Below are 12,969 nucleotides of genomic sequence, written 5' to 3' on the forward strand. Positions count from 1 at the left end.
GTGGTTCGAACCCGACCTCTGCACCTCGGCTGTTTCTGTCTAGACTTGGGCAACCTGTCAGTATCCTAGCTCTCGTACTTCCTTCAGTTAATATGGCATCTGGGCAAGGAAAGGGTGTTTCAGCTTAACGACAACCGAATCCTATTGAAACTTTCGCAATTTATGGCGTTCCTGAAGCCAGCACATGTGCGTTTTCAGGCACATTTTCGTTTTTGCCCTGTATACTGTGCTAATCGACTAGGTCGTTGAAGCAACGAAGTTAGTTAAGTCCGTTCTTTGGGATGCTGTCCTTGTTCCTTGAATGACACCTAAGTTTTTAGCCTAAGAAACAATCGTACGAATATAGTGATTCTGCAACACACCCTGAATGACTGCAGAGGTACCAGCGATCCGGGGGGAGTAGATGGCTGAGTCGAAGACTCGCGCCGGTTGGTTGGGTCTTATCATTAACTAGGTCACTCGTGACAAGCGTTTTCCTGTCGTCGTCCCTGTATCGAACTTTGCTTTAACGGATTAGTTCTTGTCTGTGAGTGTCAGCTGAACGAATGGGCCCTATATATATGGCGACAAATGCAGGCAAACAGATCAGACAAGTGCCCTATATATATAGCCACAAATCCAGGCAAACAGATCAGACAAGCGCCGACTGAGGGCTTCACCGCCATCTTTGACCAGTGCGAGTGGAAGGCCATCCAGACCAGGAGCTTGAGAGAATATTTGCAGTCATGAACCTCCGAGGTTTAAGGGGGTTCCAGATGAGTAGCAGCTGGTTACCACGATAACTGTTGTTCGGAGTGCTTGGCCAACGGTTTAAGGCGTTCCTCTTTATTCAAGATGGTCGTTCCATTATGTTCCTTAATGGTTCCGCTCACATCTGATTCCCGGGGACAGATCGCACCAATCAATGAATCGATTTTCGGACATTCCTGTCTTTCTGGTTCTCTTCCGTTTCCTTGGCTTTCCGTATCCACCAGACTTCAACTGCGTAGCCTGCACGCGATTTGAGGAAGTTGGTACAGCCAGCAATCAGTATTTTCTGAAGCGGTTATTCACCAGCGTGCGTATGTACTGAGTTCATTCTATGCAGATCACCTAATTCAGTCGCGCTAAGCCTGTTTAGTAGTGCATTTAGATTTCTCAAATTGGATACGGGGAAACGGTCCCTGTTGCAGAGTGACATTTCATTTGCCGATGTCTAATCTGATCTGATCCAGGTAGTTAATGGTCTTCCTGCATAATTTGCCGTGCTTTGTAGGCATCTAAATGAGGGAGCGTATTTGTCGATCATTTGTCACCCAATATCTCTATTGTGCAATCAGATTGGCATTCCTGTCTGGACTATAGCGATCTTATGGCCTTTGCTCCAGACTTTCTAGTATAGGGAATGGAATGCGCCCATTAAGCTTTGCCTCAGGTTTATGGATCTGTTATGTGGCCTCTGTTTCTTAGTTTGCGGTAGCTTTTCCCGAGCTGGAGTTTTCCATTACTGCCGTTATCGAATATGAATGTGAATGTAATACTTTGAAAAGAGGGAAACGCAAAAAGTCATTTCGTGTTTTACGTTCATTGAGTCAATAAGCATCAAGGTGACACAATGGTTGTGCGCGCTCATGAAGTTGTGCAACCTATGGAACAAGAATGTCATGAATTTGGATCTCAAGGGTCACTTGTATAGAGAAGGTCACGCTTCGACCCATCGTGAGAGGAGCTGCGACGACGTGATCCGAAAAAAACGGAGTTCTTTACGCACCAGTTCCTTTCATTGACGTTAGTTCTATCCAGCCGCATGAACATTGGTCATGTGCTGTATATNTATATATATATAATGTCGTGCCACTGCTCTCTTAGCTCACTTCTAACCCTGTGGTTAGCATCGACCGGCAATTTTGCATGTTAACACTCGGGATCATGCCATACCATTCCAGTGCGCACTGAAAAAATGATAAATAGCGAACTGTAAGTGAACATTGATCGAAATCCAAAAAAAAGTTTTGTAATATTGGAGTACGTCGCTTCACCTCATTGTTTTCTTTGGCTCGATAGCATAAAACAAGCTTTTTTTAGCGATCCGTGCTGAAACCACGTTGTGTTTGATTCACTAGCGTGTCTCAGTTTCACATACACAAGGTCACGGAACAGCTGAAGCAGCAATTGATGCGCTTGGCATCCTCCCCAACAACAAATCTGTTGAATGTGTCGCAGAAAGCACTGAGTTAGTTCCAGCCAACCGCAAAAAACGCTGGAGATAGTTAATCATAGTCGCTTTCCACGAAAAAACACTTCTGTCTGCGACACATTTCCATATTGCTGGAACGTATTCTTTAACCAGAAAGTAACAGAATCAGTGTTTGAAAGGAGCCCAGAAGTGGGTTGTGCTGCTCTTTTTCTACATATGTTTCGTTTCTATCTTTCAACCACCACAAATTTCAGGGCCCCGGAAATTCTTCTTCGGCAAGGGCACGGAAAAGCGGTTGACTGGTGGAGCCTGGGCACCCTAATGTATGATATGCTATCTGGCGCCGTGAGTTCCTGTATTCAATCTAAATCACTGTATGTTACAGGTTTTGTTTACGGATTTTCAGAATGTTCCACCCCCGTTCTCATCTAAGTGAGACTGCTACATATGTTGCAATCGTTTCATCGGAACCTCTAATTCGGGCCAAACAGTGAAAATGATTGTCCTCGTAGCTGCAAGAAATGCATCTGTCTATGAAGTATGTCCTACAGCACAGTCAGCGGAAGTGAAACGTTCCACCATAGGATTCTGCGATAGGCGGCCTGCTAAGTCGTCGAGACTACTGCCATCATTTGTTGTTCGCTGCATTATTGCCTCTGTGACATCAGCGTCTCAATATTGAATTAATGCGCGAGGGTTTCGCCATCAATAAGCCATGGCGATCAACCGAGGCCGGAGTGTTTCACTTGTGTTTTGAGTGGTTTTTGGGGTACTAAGCCAAATGGCTTTTCTTCTTCAATGGCGATGCGTACAGTTCATGTCAGTATCACTTAATAGTCAAATGACAAAGTTATCAGATAGCCACTCATTGAAGTTCTTCACAGACATGAGGATTTTCTGTTCATTGTTCTCGGCTCCCTGGTTGTTCATGCGACCGTTTGAAATGTTTAGGACCACGCGTTCGTCCATCCGGATTACCCAGTTAATTCTACACTGCTAAAACAGAGACAGGCTGTTCCACTGCTGGTATACGCAGTAACATAGGTTGTGCATCCTTGTGGTGAAGTAAACGCATTTCTGATAGCATCCATTTCACAGAAGCCTCTGCAAACTATAACGCCAACCGACGTTTGCTCCTTTATTACGACCCTTGGGGCGTATAAAATTAAGGTCATCCGTTACGTGCTTTCGTTTCAAACCAGGTTACAGCACATTTTCACGTCCTTCCTCCAGCACGTAAACCCCTGTCTTGATAAGACAGCCGACCGACACGATATAAAACTGCATTGTAGAAATTGACTACTTTATCACTCGATCCTCGAACTGAGACATACGTGTTTCCTGGCTAGCTTCGCTGTCACTGTGAAGATTCGAAGGCTGTGCCTGTCATTGATGATAAGTTGAGAACCGCCCAGGTTTTAGTGAACGCTACTCGCCAAAGGCAACACGGGACTTCACAACCCAGAAAAGCACTCAAGGTTCGTTTATTCGGTTCATCGGCAAGGCTGTTGAGCTATTATTCTTAGAGGACAACTGAATTTAGTTTCCGCACTTGACATTCCGGGTAGCTTAATTTCACTTTGAATGAAAAGTCAAGTTGGGAGCGTTCACTCAACGAGTTAAATACAAAACACGACTGTATATAGATTCGACTCCCTGCGAAATCGTGGAAATTGCGTCCATGTAGTCTTGGTTAACGTACTGATTATTCGGTACTTGTGACGTATGTTTCAAACTCCACATAATCAGGCGTTAATTGTTTGCAAAGTTAATCGGTAATATACAACTAAACCTACTAATGGGGTTCACAGATTTATCAACCCTGGCATTGTTTGCTTCAACCAGTCTAACACGCTTTTTGGTTGCCAAATCAATAGAGACTGGTGTCCGCTTCTGACACAGCTCGAGTCCACGCTTCGAAATTTGGTCAACAGTGAGGTCTACAGTACCGCAGTGCGTACCGCCTCAATTTGATCGCTGGATGCTTGGGATTTTCACTGCGTCGTGCCCTGACCGAGCTTATTGATATATACTGAAATCCTGATGCGTTTATCGTCACACAGGGACATTCGCAACATAGTTGAGGTACTCATACCTTATTGAACTCGTTCACACATCCTTCATCACCTGTGTTCAGTATTGAACTTGCCGCGGAACCACTTGGTATCAGGCTACGAAACTTTTAAACGCGTTCACACTTGGTGTTATTTTACCACCGCAAACAGGCTTTTTAGGTATTCATTTTACCCATGCCTTCTGTTGAGTTGATAACACTACGGAATTATTAATTTACTCCGTGATAGTTGTGTGTGACCTGGTTTAGGTTTCTCAAATGGGGTTCATATTTATTCTCCGCTGAACACAACATAGCCTACGAATAACAAAAGACGGTTTGGTACTGAACAGTGCATAGTTTATCAGGCGTGCGTTGTGACTGGTGGGTGGCCTCGGGAGCCGATCACATGTTCAGCATCGGACTGTACACGAATGCCCTGTAGTCACAACGCATTTGTTATTCCCAAGTCTGTATCCGGTATGAACGATAATGATGCCACTACCATTCATTATACATCGTATCCGCTTATATCCGTTTGGTTTTAGCCTCCGTTTGCCGGTGAAGATCGAAAACAAACAGTTGATCTGGTAAGTACTTATGCTGTGAGTATCACACTTACCATCACGGTGTTAGTTTTCATCAGGTTTTTAAACTGTCGCACAGGTTGGCGTCGAATCATATCCTTATTTCTCCAACCCATGGATGCGTTGTATTCCCATTCCATGTTGTTTCTGTAGTCCCCATTAACCTTTGCGTCCGTTTTTTTCAGATCCTCAGGGGTGAATATCGTTTGGAACCTTTCCTCAGTCGTGAAGCATGCTCTCTCCTCTCGAAGGCAAGTTCATCAGTAGCGTGGTTTCCGTAGACTATCCTGATTTCTGCATGACAGTTGTTTATTCTCGTCAGATTTGTCATGTTTTCAAGTGCCAACAAAAGTTACTGAGTGCTAGCAATCCGAAGTTGTCAGTCTCATCTGGTACCCCAATTTGACACTTATTGGATTGCTGTCTCCGGAAAAAATTTCTGTCCAGCCGAGTTACAATACCTACTTAGTCTCATTCCAACTATTTTGTTGTATGTTTCCATTATACTCTGCGGTGGGAGTGGGGCAGACATTCGCTGAGTGTTTCCAACTGGATTACCATTTATCTTCGCAGGAAGTGCGCACGAACCCCAGGGATGGGGCAATGTGTGCAACACTTTAACACCCGTACTGCTTCATGGTTCTATCCAGCGACAAAATAACCGAGCTACCTGTTGTGAAACATGAGTGGTAGGTAACTGCCTACTGACTCCGTACTAGTTGCTTTCGTCACGGCTTGGAGTGGTAGACAGCTTATGTCAATTGGATAACTTTGGCCGTCGACGATTTCTCTACAATTTGGCTGACATTGCTGAACAACCCTGATTCGTTCGGCTTCGGATTTCCTGATTAGCATGGAAATAGATCGCCGACCGCTCCACAGTACAACGATGGCATAGTTGCTCTTGTCCGACTACGGACGGTCTCATGTACCTGTACTATCTCATGCTCTGATGCTGAGGAATTCTTGTGTTGCATATTCCCATTTAAGCTTATCTATCCAAAGCACGTTCTACAGTAGTTATGGGTCTCCTCCCCACTTATGAACAGTAGGGTTCTCACACTGAGTGACTGGGGTCGCTTTCAGCTCGTCGTTCACCGAAGTTTGCACCGAAGTCCACAACTGACAGAAGCCAAAAATTCAGAACAGTGAACTGGAAATGAGTGCAGGACTGTCCTACGGAGCAGAAGAAGAAAGCGTTTATTTTGGTCAATACTGTATCCAAGTCTTTTCAAAACAGCACCTTTATGCTTTTTTGAGGAACTCTAACATATTAACTTTCCACATGCTGTATCGGTTCACTCCGCCCGACCCCTGCAACCTTGCAGTATCCCAGCCCTCGTGCTCCCTTTGGGTGGCATGGCAGCTAGGCACCGAAAGGGTACTACAACTGAGCGATCATCATTATTACTTCACCCTGGTAGGATTGGGCATCACTTTGCTAGCGCCGCATGATGAGACTGTGAGCTACGTTTATGATAACCATCACCAAAGTCTCGCCCAGATCACCCTGGTAGGATTGGGCTTCACTTTGCTAGCGCCGCATGATGAGACTGTGAGCTACGTTTATGATAACCATCACCAAAGTCTCGCCCAGAGTAACCCGTGGGTATCCAGGACAATGCGGTAAAACTTTGCGTACAGTTTGACCGGCAAATTTGATCGGTCGTTCATATGTAACACCCTGTCGGTGCATAGGTGCCATGCCATCCAAAGCAGGCTAAATTAGTGAACCTGCGCCAATGGGGAATGGTTTTTCGAAAGCGAAGAAACTTGAATGCATCTCTATGGCTCTGGGTAGTTTATTTTCTTGGGAGGAGATTAAATAGGCAGGGATTATGCGTCACAAAAATTCGTCTGTGATCAAGGATCCTTTTTTGAACGAGTACTGTAGTGTTACCACGCTCAGCCGACATCTCCTTAGTTCAATTTTTGGTGCGACCGACAATATACACCACCGATGAACCTCAGTGAGCGGAATTCTTATCAGAAGGGGTCTTTTTGTAGGGTTGAGAAAAAACACGGATGCCCCCCCCCCTTTTTAAACCTATGGCCGTATATAAAGTTTTCAGGTCAGTGCGCAACTATGGCTTGCATTATTTTTATAGCTGTTTATTTTTATTAGCTGGGGCCTGTATACGATTTCCGCATGTTGGAGCTCATCAGCTGCAGCAAGTCGAGGCAACAGCTGATGTCTTTGTTCTTGTTGGAAACTATGCTGCTGGGTCCCTTGTTGGTAGTGTTCATGGGATTGCATTCTCATTAATCTGACGGTGATGCTTAAATCACTTTTCAGACCGTGATTTGTGTAGAGGTTTCGGTTAGTGCCAAGAAACCACCGACTCCTAGATATATCAAACCGCTTGGTGAGCTCTCAATTGTTCAGCAAATATAATGAAAAAGGGGGTTATAGAGTCTTCGTCAAAGAGCAGTTTACCAGGTATTTCCTTCGAGATTGAACAGTGTAATGATATAGAGTTAATGCACATGAAGAACATGTACCTCTTGACAGCGTCCTCAGAAGGTCACAAGACCCGCAGTGGAAACAGTGGTCGATGTCCGCGTGCTCAACTGGTGACTGCTTGCTTAACTACGTGGAGTCAGTGCTGTTTCGATCAGTAACCCCAAAGTACCTATGATTGCGCTCTCATAGAGCGAATCGCCGAATACGTAATACCAAGCTCACTTTGTGCATCGAAGGAGATTTACGGAAATGGGACATCTAAAGGAAATCGCATTCATCTGTACTGTGACTGGGATAATTACACATTGATAATCAGTTACTCTGCCTCCCCCCCCAGGTACTCGTCTTGAATAAGTAGAGAACGATGCATTACCTCTCGGAGGCTATCTCGAATGGCGTATGTGTATTCGGTGGTGCATACCCACGAGCCACGGCGATGCACGTACAACGGCCTACTTAGCTAGCGAACTGCACACGCAAAGTGCAACTGCTGGACACAAAAGTGATTCATCCTCATTGAACATGTGCCAGTCACACCCTTTGTCAAATTTTTCCTTCACTCCTTACCTATTTTACATTTTTAACCCCGCAAGTGTCCTTTCATTGTTCTCGTTTAAGTATCACTACACTAAAGCATTTGCCACGTCTTTTGTTTGTCGATCAGGAGCTATTCGTTTGAAGGGTTCTATCTCTGGACAGAGTTTGTTCGTTGTCAAACTTCATTTTCTTGGGGACTGAATCTAAACAGTGATGCTTTTTTAGACGGAATTAAATTATTTAAAATGGTACCCTTTTCGTGTGTTTTCAGCTATTGGTTGTGGATGTTTGTCGACGCTTAGGATCCGGCGCATCGGACGCAGAGGCGATCAAAGCCCATCCCTTTTTCCGGTCAACCAACTGGGATAAAGTTTTGCGGCGTGAGGTTGAACCCCCCTTCCGTCCAACACTTACCTCAGATACGGATGTTTCCCTATTCGACCCCAAGTTCACGCAAGAAAACCCTGTAGAAAGTCCTGACGAAGGCTTGCCAATCTCGGCCGTCGTCAACGATGTTTTTGAAGGCTTCACATATGTTGACCCACAAGTACAGCTAGATATGATCCGTGAACCCTGGGTTTCGCACGGTTCCTACGCTCGTTCGCGCCGGCGTTCAGGCATTTCCTCAAGCGGGTAGGTTAATACGAATCTAGCTGCGTTTCCTCTGGTGTGATCACGGTAATTCGTCTAATTGTTTATCCCCTTAATCACTGTTGTTTTTACCTCGTTGCTGATCGATTCGATCTCTTCGTTTGTTGACGTTTGTTAACGGCAATCTACTGGGGCTAGCGAAATCAAGAGTGATTTTCCACAGGAGCAGATTTTCATTTTGTTCGGGTTTTCCGGCTAAAAACCTCCGTCGTCTAAAGTTGTTCCGGCCACTGCAACTTTTTTAACCGAGTTAAAGGAACTAAAGGCCACACGTTGGCAGCAATGACCCACTTAGATCATTGGAGTTCATTGGTTGTGTTTCTCCAGTATGGCAGGGTTTGAGAGCTACGCAGTGAAGGTGATAGCTTTAATGTGAGATCGTCATCCCTTACTAAGTGCGTACCGAGTGTGCGGCTTAATCATGGCTATTCACAACAGTTTGCACTTATAAAAGGTGTGACCAAGAAGGGCAATATCGTCGGCGCATTCATCGTCCGTAACCGTACGCCAAAAGGATCCCTGAGTTGTTAGAGGCAGGTAAAGAAGACTGGTACACTGATATGAAGCTGAAAAGTAAGTTCGACAGATCACGCTTGTCTGTTACTGCTGGGTGTGGTAAACTCAGGATGGTCTGTTGCAGACATGCGTCCATCGAAGGAGGCTTATACAGGCTTTACAAGGACGCCTTTCATCGCCGCCGACAGCGCGGTAGTTTCTGGCGACCGGCAAAATTCAGATCAGTGAAAGCAACCACTGTTGGTCGTCAGGAGGAGTAGCGCAGTCCCAACACTTATTGCAAACCGACAACATGATTCATGCAACTCCGGTCGAACCGAGCTTGACTTCGCGAATCTGACCCTTCCGATGATGGTCAACCGGTGTAGGATAATATCAGAGGTCACCTCGGAAATTGTGACCACTGGAGTGATGTCCTGGTGGTTTTCGCACGATGTTCATACACCCTTTCTGCGTATAGGAACGACCGTCAAATCGTTCCTTCCTTTCTGTATTCTTTCCTCATTTAAGATAACTCGTAGTAGGGTGGTGAGGTTATTCACAAGAGATTTGTCATGTTCGAAGAGTTTGGAGCTAAACCGTCTGGACAAAGTGTCTTGTTGCCATCACAACCCATGCTGGATTGTCCTTGTCTATGGGGTACTGGTATCGACGTTCCATCCAGGTACATACAGTCCTCGGACTGTGCGATGAAATTGGGACAAACGATTCCAGAAGCATAGTCAATAACTCGATAATCTGATCCACTTGGCTGCAGTTGGCTTAACTTTTTGACGTCTCCAGTGTGGCGGCGAGATGGCTCAGTGGTTAGAGCGCGAATTTACTGACCGGAGATTCCGTGGTTCGACTCCGACCTCTGCCTCTCGATTTCCCCTGTCTAGGCTTGGGCAACCTGGCAGTATCCGGCCCTCGTCCTTCCTTCTGGTGGCATGGTAGTTGGGCACCGGAAGGATGCTACAGCTGCATGATTTTTTTCTCGAACGTGCGTGAAGAGCAGATACACTCCGAGCAACACCATACTGATTTTAAAAATGTTTTGGCCGTATTGAAGAATGCGCTAGCGGTCACGATCAACCGTTGGGCGATCAGAATCCGAAGTTTCAGTAGTATACTTTGTCCTTCGTCGGGGAAAGGCATTGACGGTGCTTCGTTAAATATAGACATGTTTGGCGCTTGAATGCTTGGGCGATCAGAATCCGAGGTTTCAGTAGTATACTTTGTCCCTCGTCGGGGAAAGGCATTGATGATGCTTCTTTAAATATAGACATGTTTGGCGCTTGAATGCAACGTCTTAATCCCCATACGCCTGTAACAGGGGACAGTACTTCACCTCCCGGGGCACTTCCGTATGATTTCTCGCGATACGGGGACTCGCTGTTCTTCGTCGGGCTGCTCCGCGTTAACCTTGCGTGGCTAGTGAGTGTAATCCACTGAATCGTTTCAGCACTGAAGCCTGACCACCGCGACAACTTCAGCCGGTAGGGGGTTTGATTTTCAGCAACACTCAGCATATTCACAGCGATCACAATGAATGATTTGAGCGCGAGTTACTGACTATTCAAGAAGCTACAATTAGCTCCTATGTGACACTTTCTAAGTGCCACAGGGCGCTGGAATGCGTGACCTTGGTTTGTCAACCGCTTTTCCTGAATTTCTGATTCGGCCGTCGTTTTGTTTTTACTGGGGCTTTTCGGAACTGTATGCAGTAGGGTGTGGACCCTGGGATAACAGTCGCTTTGTGACCACAAGTCGAAACATCCATCCAGTAAGCAAAGATGGCGCGGCGGTTAGATATGTATGGAAGTGTTTAGCTTTCTAAAGTTTTTGTCCACTCTCTTGTTAAACGGCGATATCCGACCTCTTCGCGTTTAGCTTTAAACGCAAGCAAGTGTTCAACCTGTCCTACAAATGGGGTGAAAGGCTTCCCTCCTTTTGGTCTTCAGTTAATCGTACTCAGAGAAATGGTAGACAACGGTTCTCTACTTACTTGAGCTCGTCGTTTAGGTCAAAATAGCTGCGGACTGATTGGCTGATAATGGATAAAAAATAACCAGCCATGAAGCTAATCATCGTCAGTCAAACAACAAAGGAATTAAAATGGTTCCCATACTGCTTTGTAGCCTTCTTTGTTATAACGGCAGTAAGCCGCACTTACAGGGATTAGTGCTACCTCTGCCCACCATTTATGTTAGGACTCGATTCACTTAGTTAGCACTGGATAACAGCGTGTATAACTCTTTCTACTTACCACGGCTCAGAACAAGTTCACTTTCCCGAATCAAATCTTAGTAAAGAACGATCTTCGACCACTGAGGTGTCATATCTTCGCCATTTCGGACCTGAAAGCACCAATTCTTAGTTGCTGTCGAACTAAAAACAACATTTTTGTGCGATGGGTGTAATTCACTTGACCGTTAGTTTAATCTCATGTTGATGGCTTGGCCTAGTCCTGAGCCAGTTAGTATCTGTACAGGAGGTTTATTTAGCGATTTTTCAAAAGTAACCCACCCACTTTTGCAGCCACGTTTTCGGACGTCTGGTTCTGGTTTCATAAAATAGGATGTGTTTAGTCTTGAAAAGCAATGCACTAGCCGTTTCGTTTTGAGCGGAATTGCAGTGTCGATTGCATGTCCCCTGGGTGAAAACTTTCCACCATTTGGACTCGTGGGCTACCTGAGAAGTCCATCTGTTTCACCCACTTTTCAGGACTGACCATCCTGCTGCGTAATTAACGCCTTCAAGTCCAAATCTCGTGGGTCTTAAAATTATCAGGTTGTCCATGAGGATCATGAATTTTGGGAATATTTCTTGGCTACCCTCAAGTGGTCGGATTTCCTTATAAATTTAGCCTTGAGCCAAAATGGGAAACCAGTTTGATTTGCTTCTTTTACTTATGATTACTCAGTCCACAAACAGGGCTTGCATTTTGTGTGTACTTATTCGACGTGCGTACGTGACCGAACCTACTTGTTGGTCAAAGTGCGTTTGTCAAAGTTGTATCTTCTCCGTGCTAAGTCGTGCAAATTCCCAGTGGCTAAGTTGAGGTGATCTCGTAGTCAACCGATTTCACACACACTCCAACCATCCACTACTTCGAAGATCATACGTTTTTTGTCAGGTCATGGAGAGTGATGGCGCACTGTATGCGGCATTGTATAGCTGAATATTCGGTATAATGCTGCAACGTAATACACTCGAACCGGGCATAGGTGTGCGTGCTCTTGTGTATAACGAAGATGTCCAGCCACGTCACCCTTTCGGTGCCTAGCTTCTGCGCAACTCAAAGGGAGCTCGAGGGCGGAAATACTGCCAGGTTTCTCAAGTCTAGAGTTGAGCAATAAAAAGCTAGGGTTGGGCTCGAATCACAGACTTTCTAATCAGAGGTTTCGTGCCTCAACCACCCAGCTATCTCGTGCCAGCCTGAATCACTCTCCTTCAACGGAGTACTTATGCTCGCTTCGTAGTTGACGTATCCAACCATATAAGTGTCATATCGCCTGACAACCAGTGTTTTAGTTATTTTGGAATAATGTTGCAGTACCATATCATAGCCCTTTAGGCCATGAGCATATACAATCGAAGGCGGATTTAAATACAACAGATGAAAAGAGATAACGACCCTCAATGTTGGCGTACAACCCTGTGATAATCCGACGCTACGCTTCCAATCCAGCCCGAGACATTCCTGCTTATTTTTCCCTCTTGTACTTGACATTTTGCAGACTTCTTTTTAAGGGCGACGATGTCTTGATGTTAGTGTAAACACGGTTTTGTCAATCGTTCGACTCCAAAGAAATGTTCAGCTGTAACATACTTTCGGTTCTCAGCTTCCACGCCACCCGAAAGAAACGCGAGTGCTGGGATACTGTCAGGTTGCCCAAGCCTAGACAGGGGAGGTCAGGTTCGGACCACGTACCTTCTGGTTAGCAAATTCGCGCTCGACTTCGCGCGTTCGATTCCTTCAGGGATCATATGCATTTAAATG

General features: G+C 45.5%; 1 protein-coding gene across 1 annotated transcript in view; it reads left to right on the forward strand.

Moving 5' to 3' along the window:
• Positions 1-2,345: 2,345 nt before the first annotated feature.
• Positions 2,346-12,969, forward strand: part of T265_11750 (hypothetical protein) — a gene marked incomplete at both ends in the record, with an annotated part of 47,369 nt that continues 36,745 nt past the window's right edge. The window contains 4 exons of the mRNA XM_009178493.1: positions 2,346-2,521; positions 4,778-4,819; positions 5,002-5,079; positions 8,089-8,450. Coding sequence (XP_009176757.1) covers positions 2,393-2,521; positions 4,778-4,819; positions 5,002-5,079; positions 8,089-8,450 — 611 coding nt within the window. The remainder of the gene's footprint in view (positions 2,522-4,777; positions 4,820-5,001; positions 5,080-8,088; positions 8,451-12,969) is intronic.

This window comes from Opisthorchis viverrini (genome assembly GCF_000715545.1).
Source record: "Opisthorchis viverrini unplaced genomic scaffold opera_v5_569, whole genome shotgun sequence".
Classification (NCBI taxonomy): Eukaryota; Metazoa; Platyhelminthes; class Trematoda; order Opisthorchiida; family Opisthorchiidae; genus Opisthorchis; species Opisthorchis viverrini.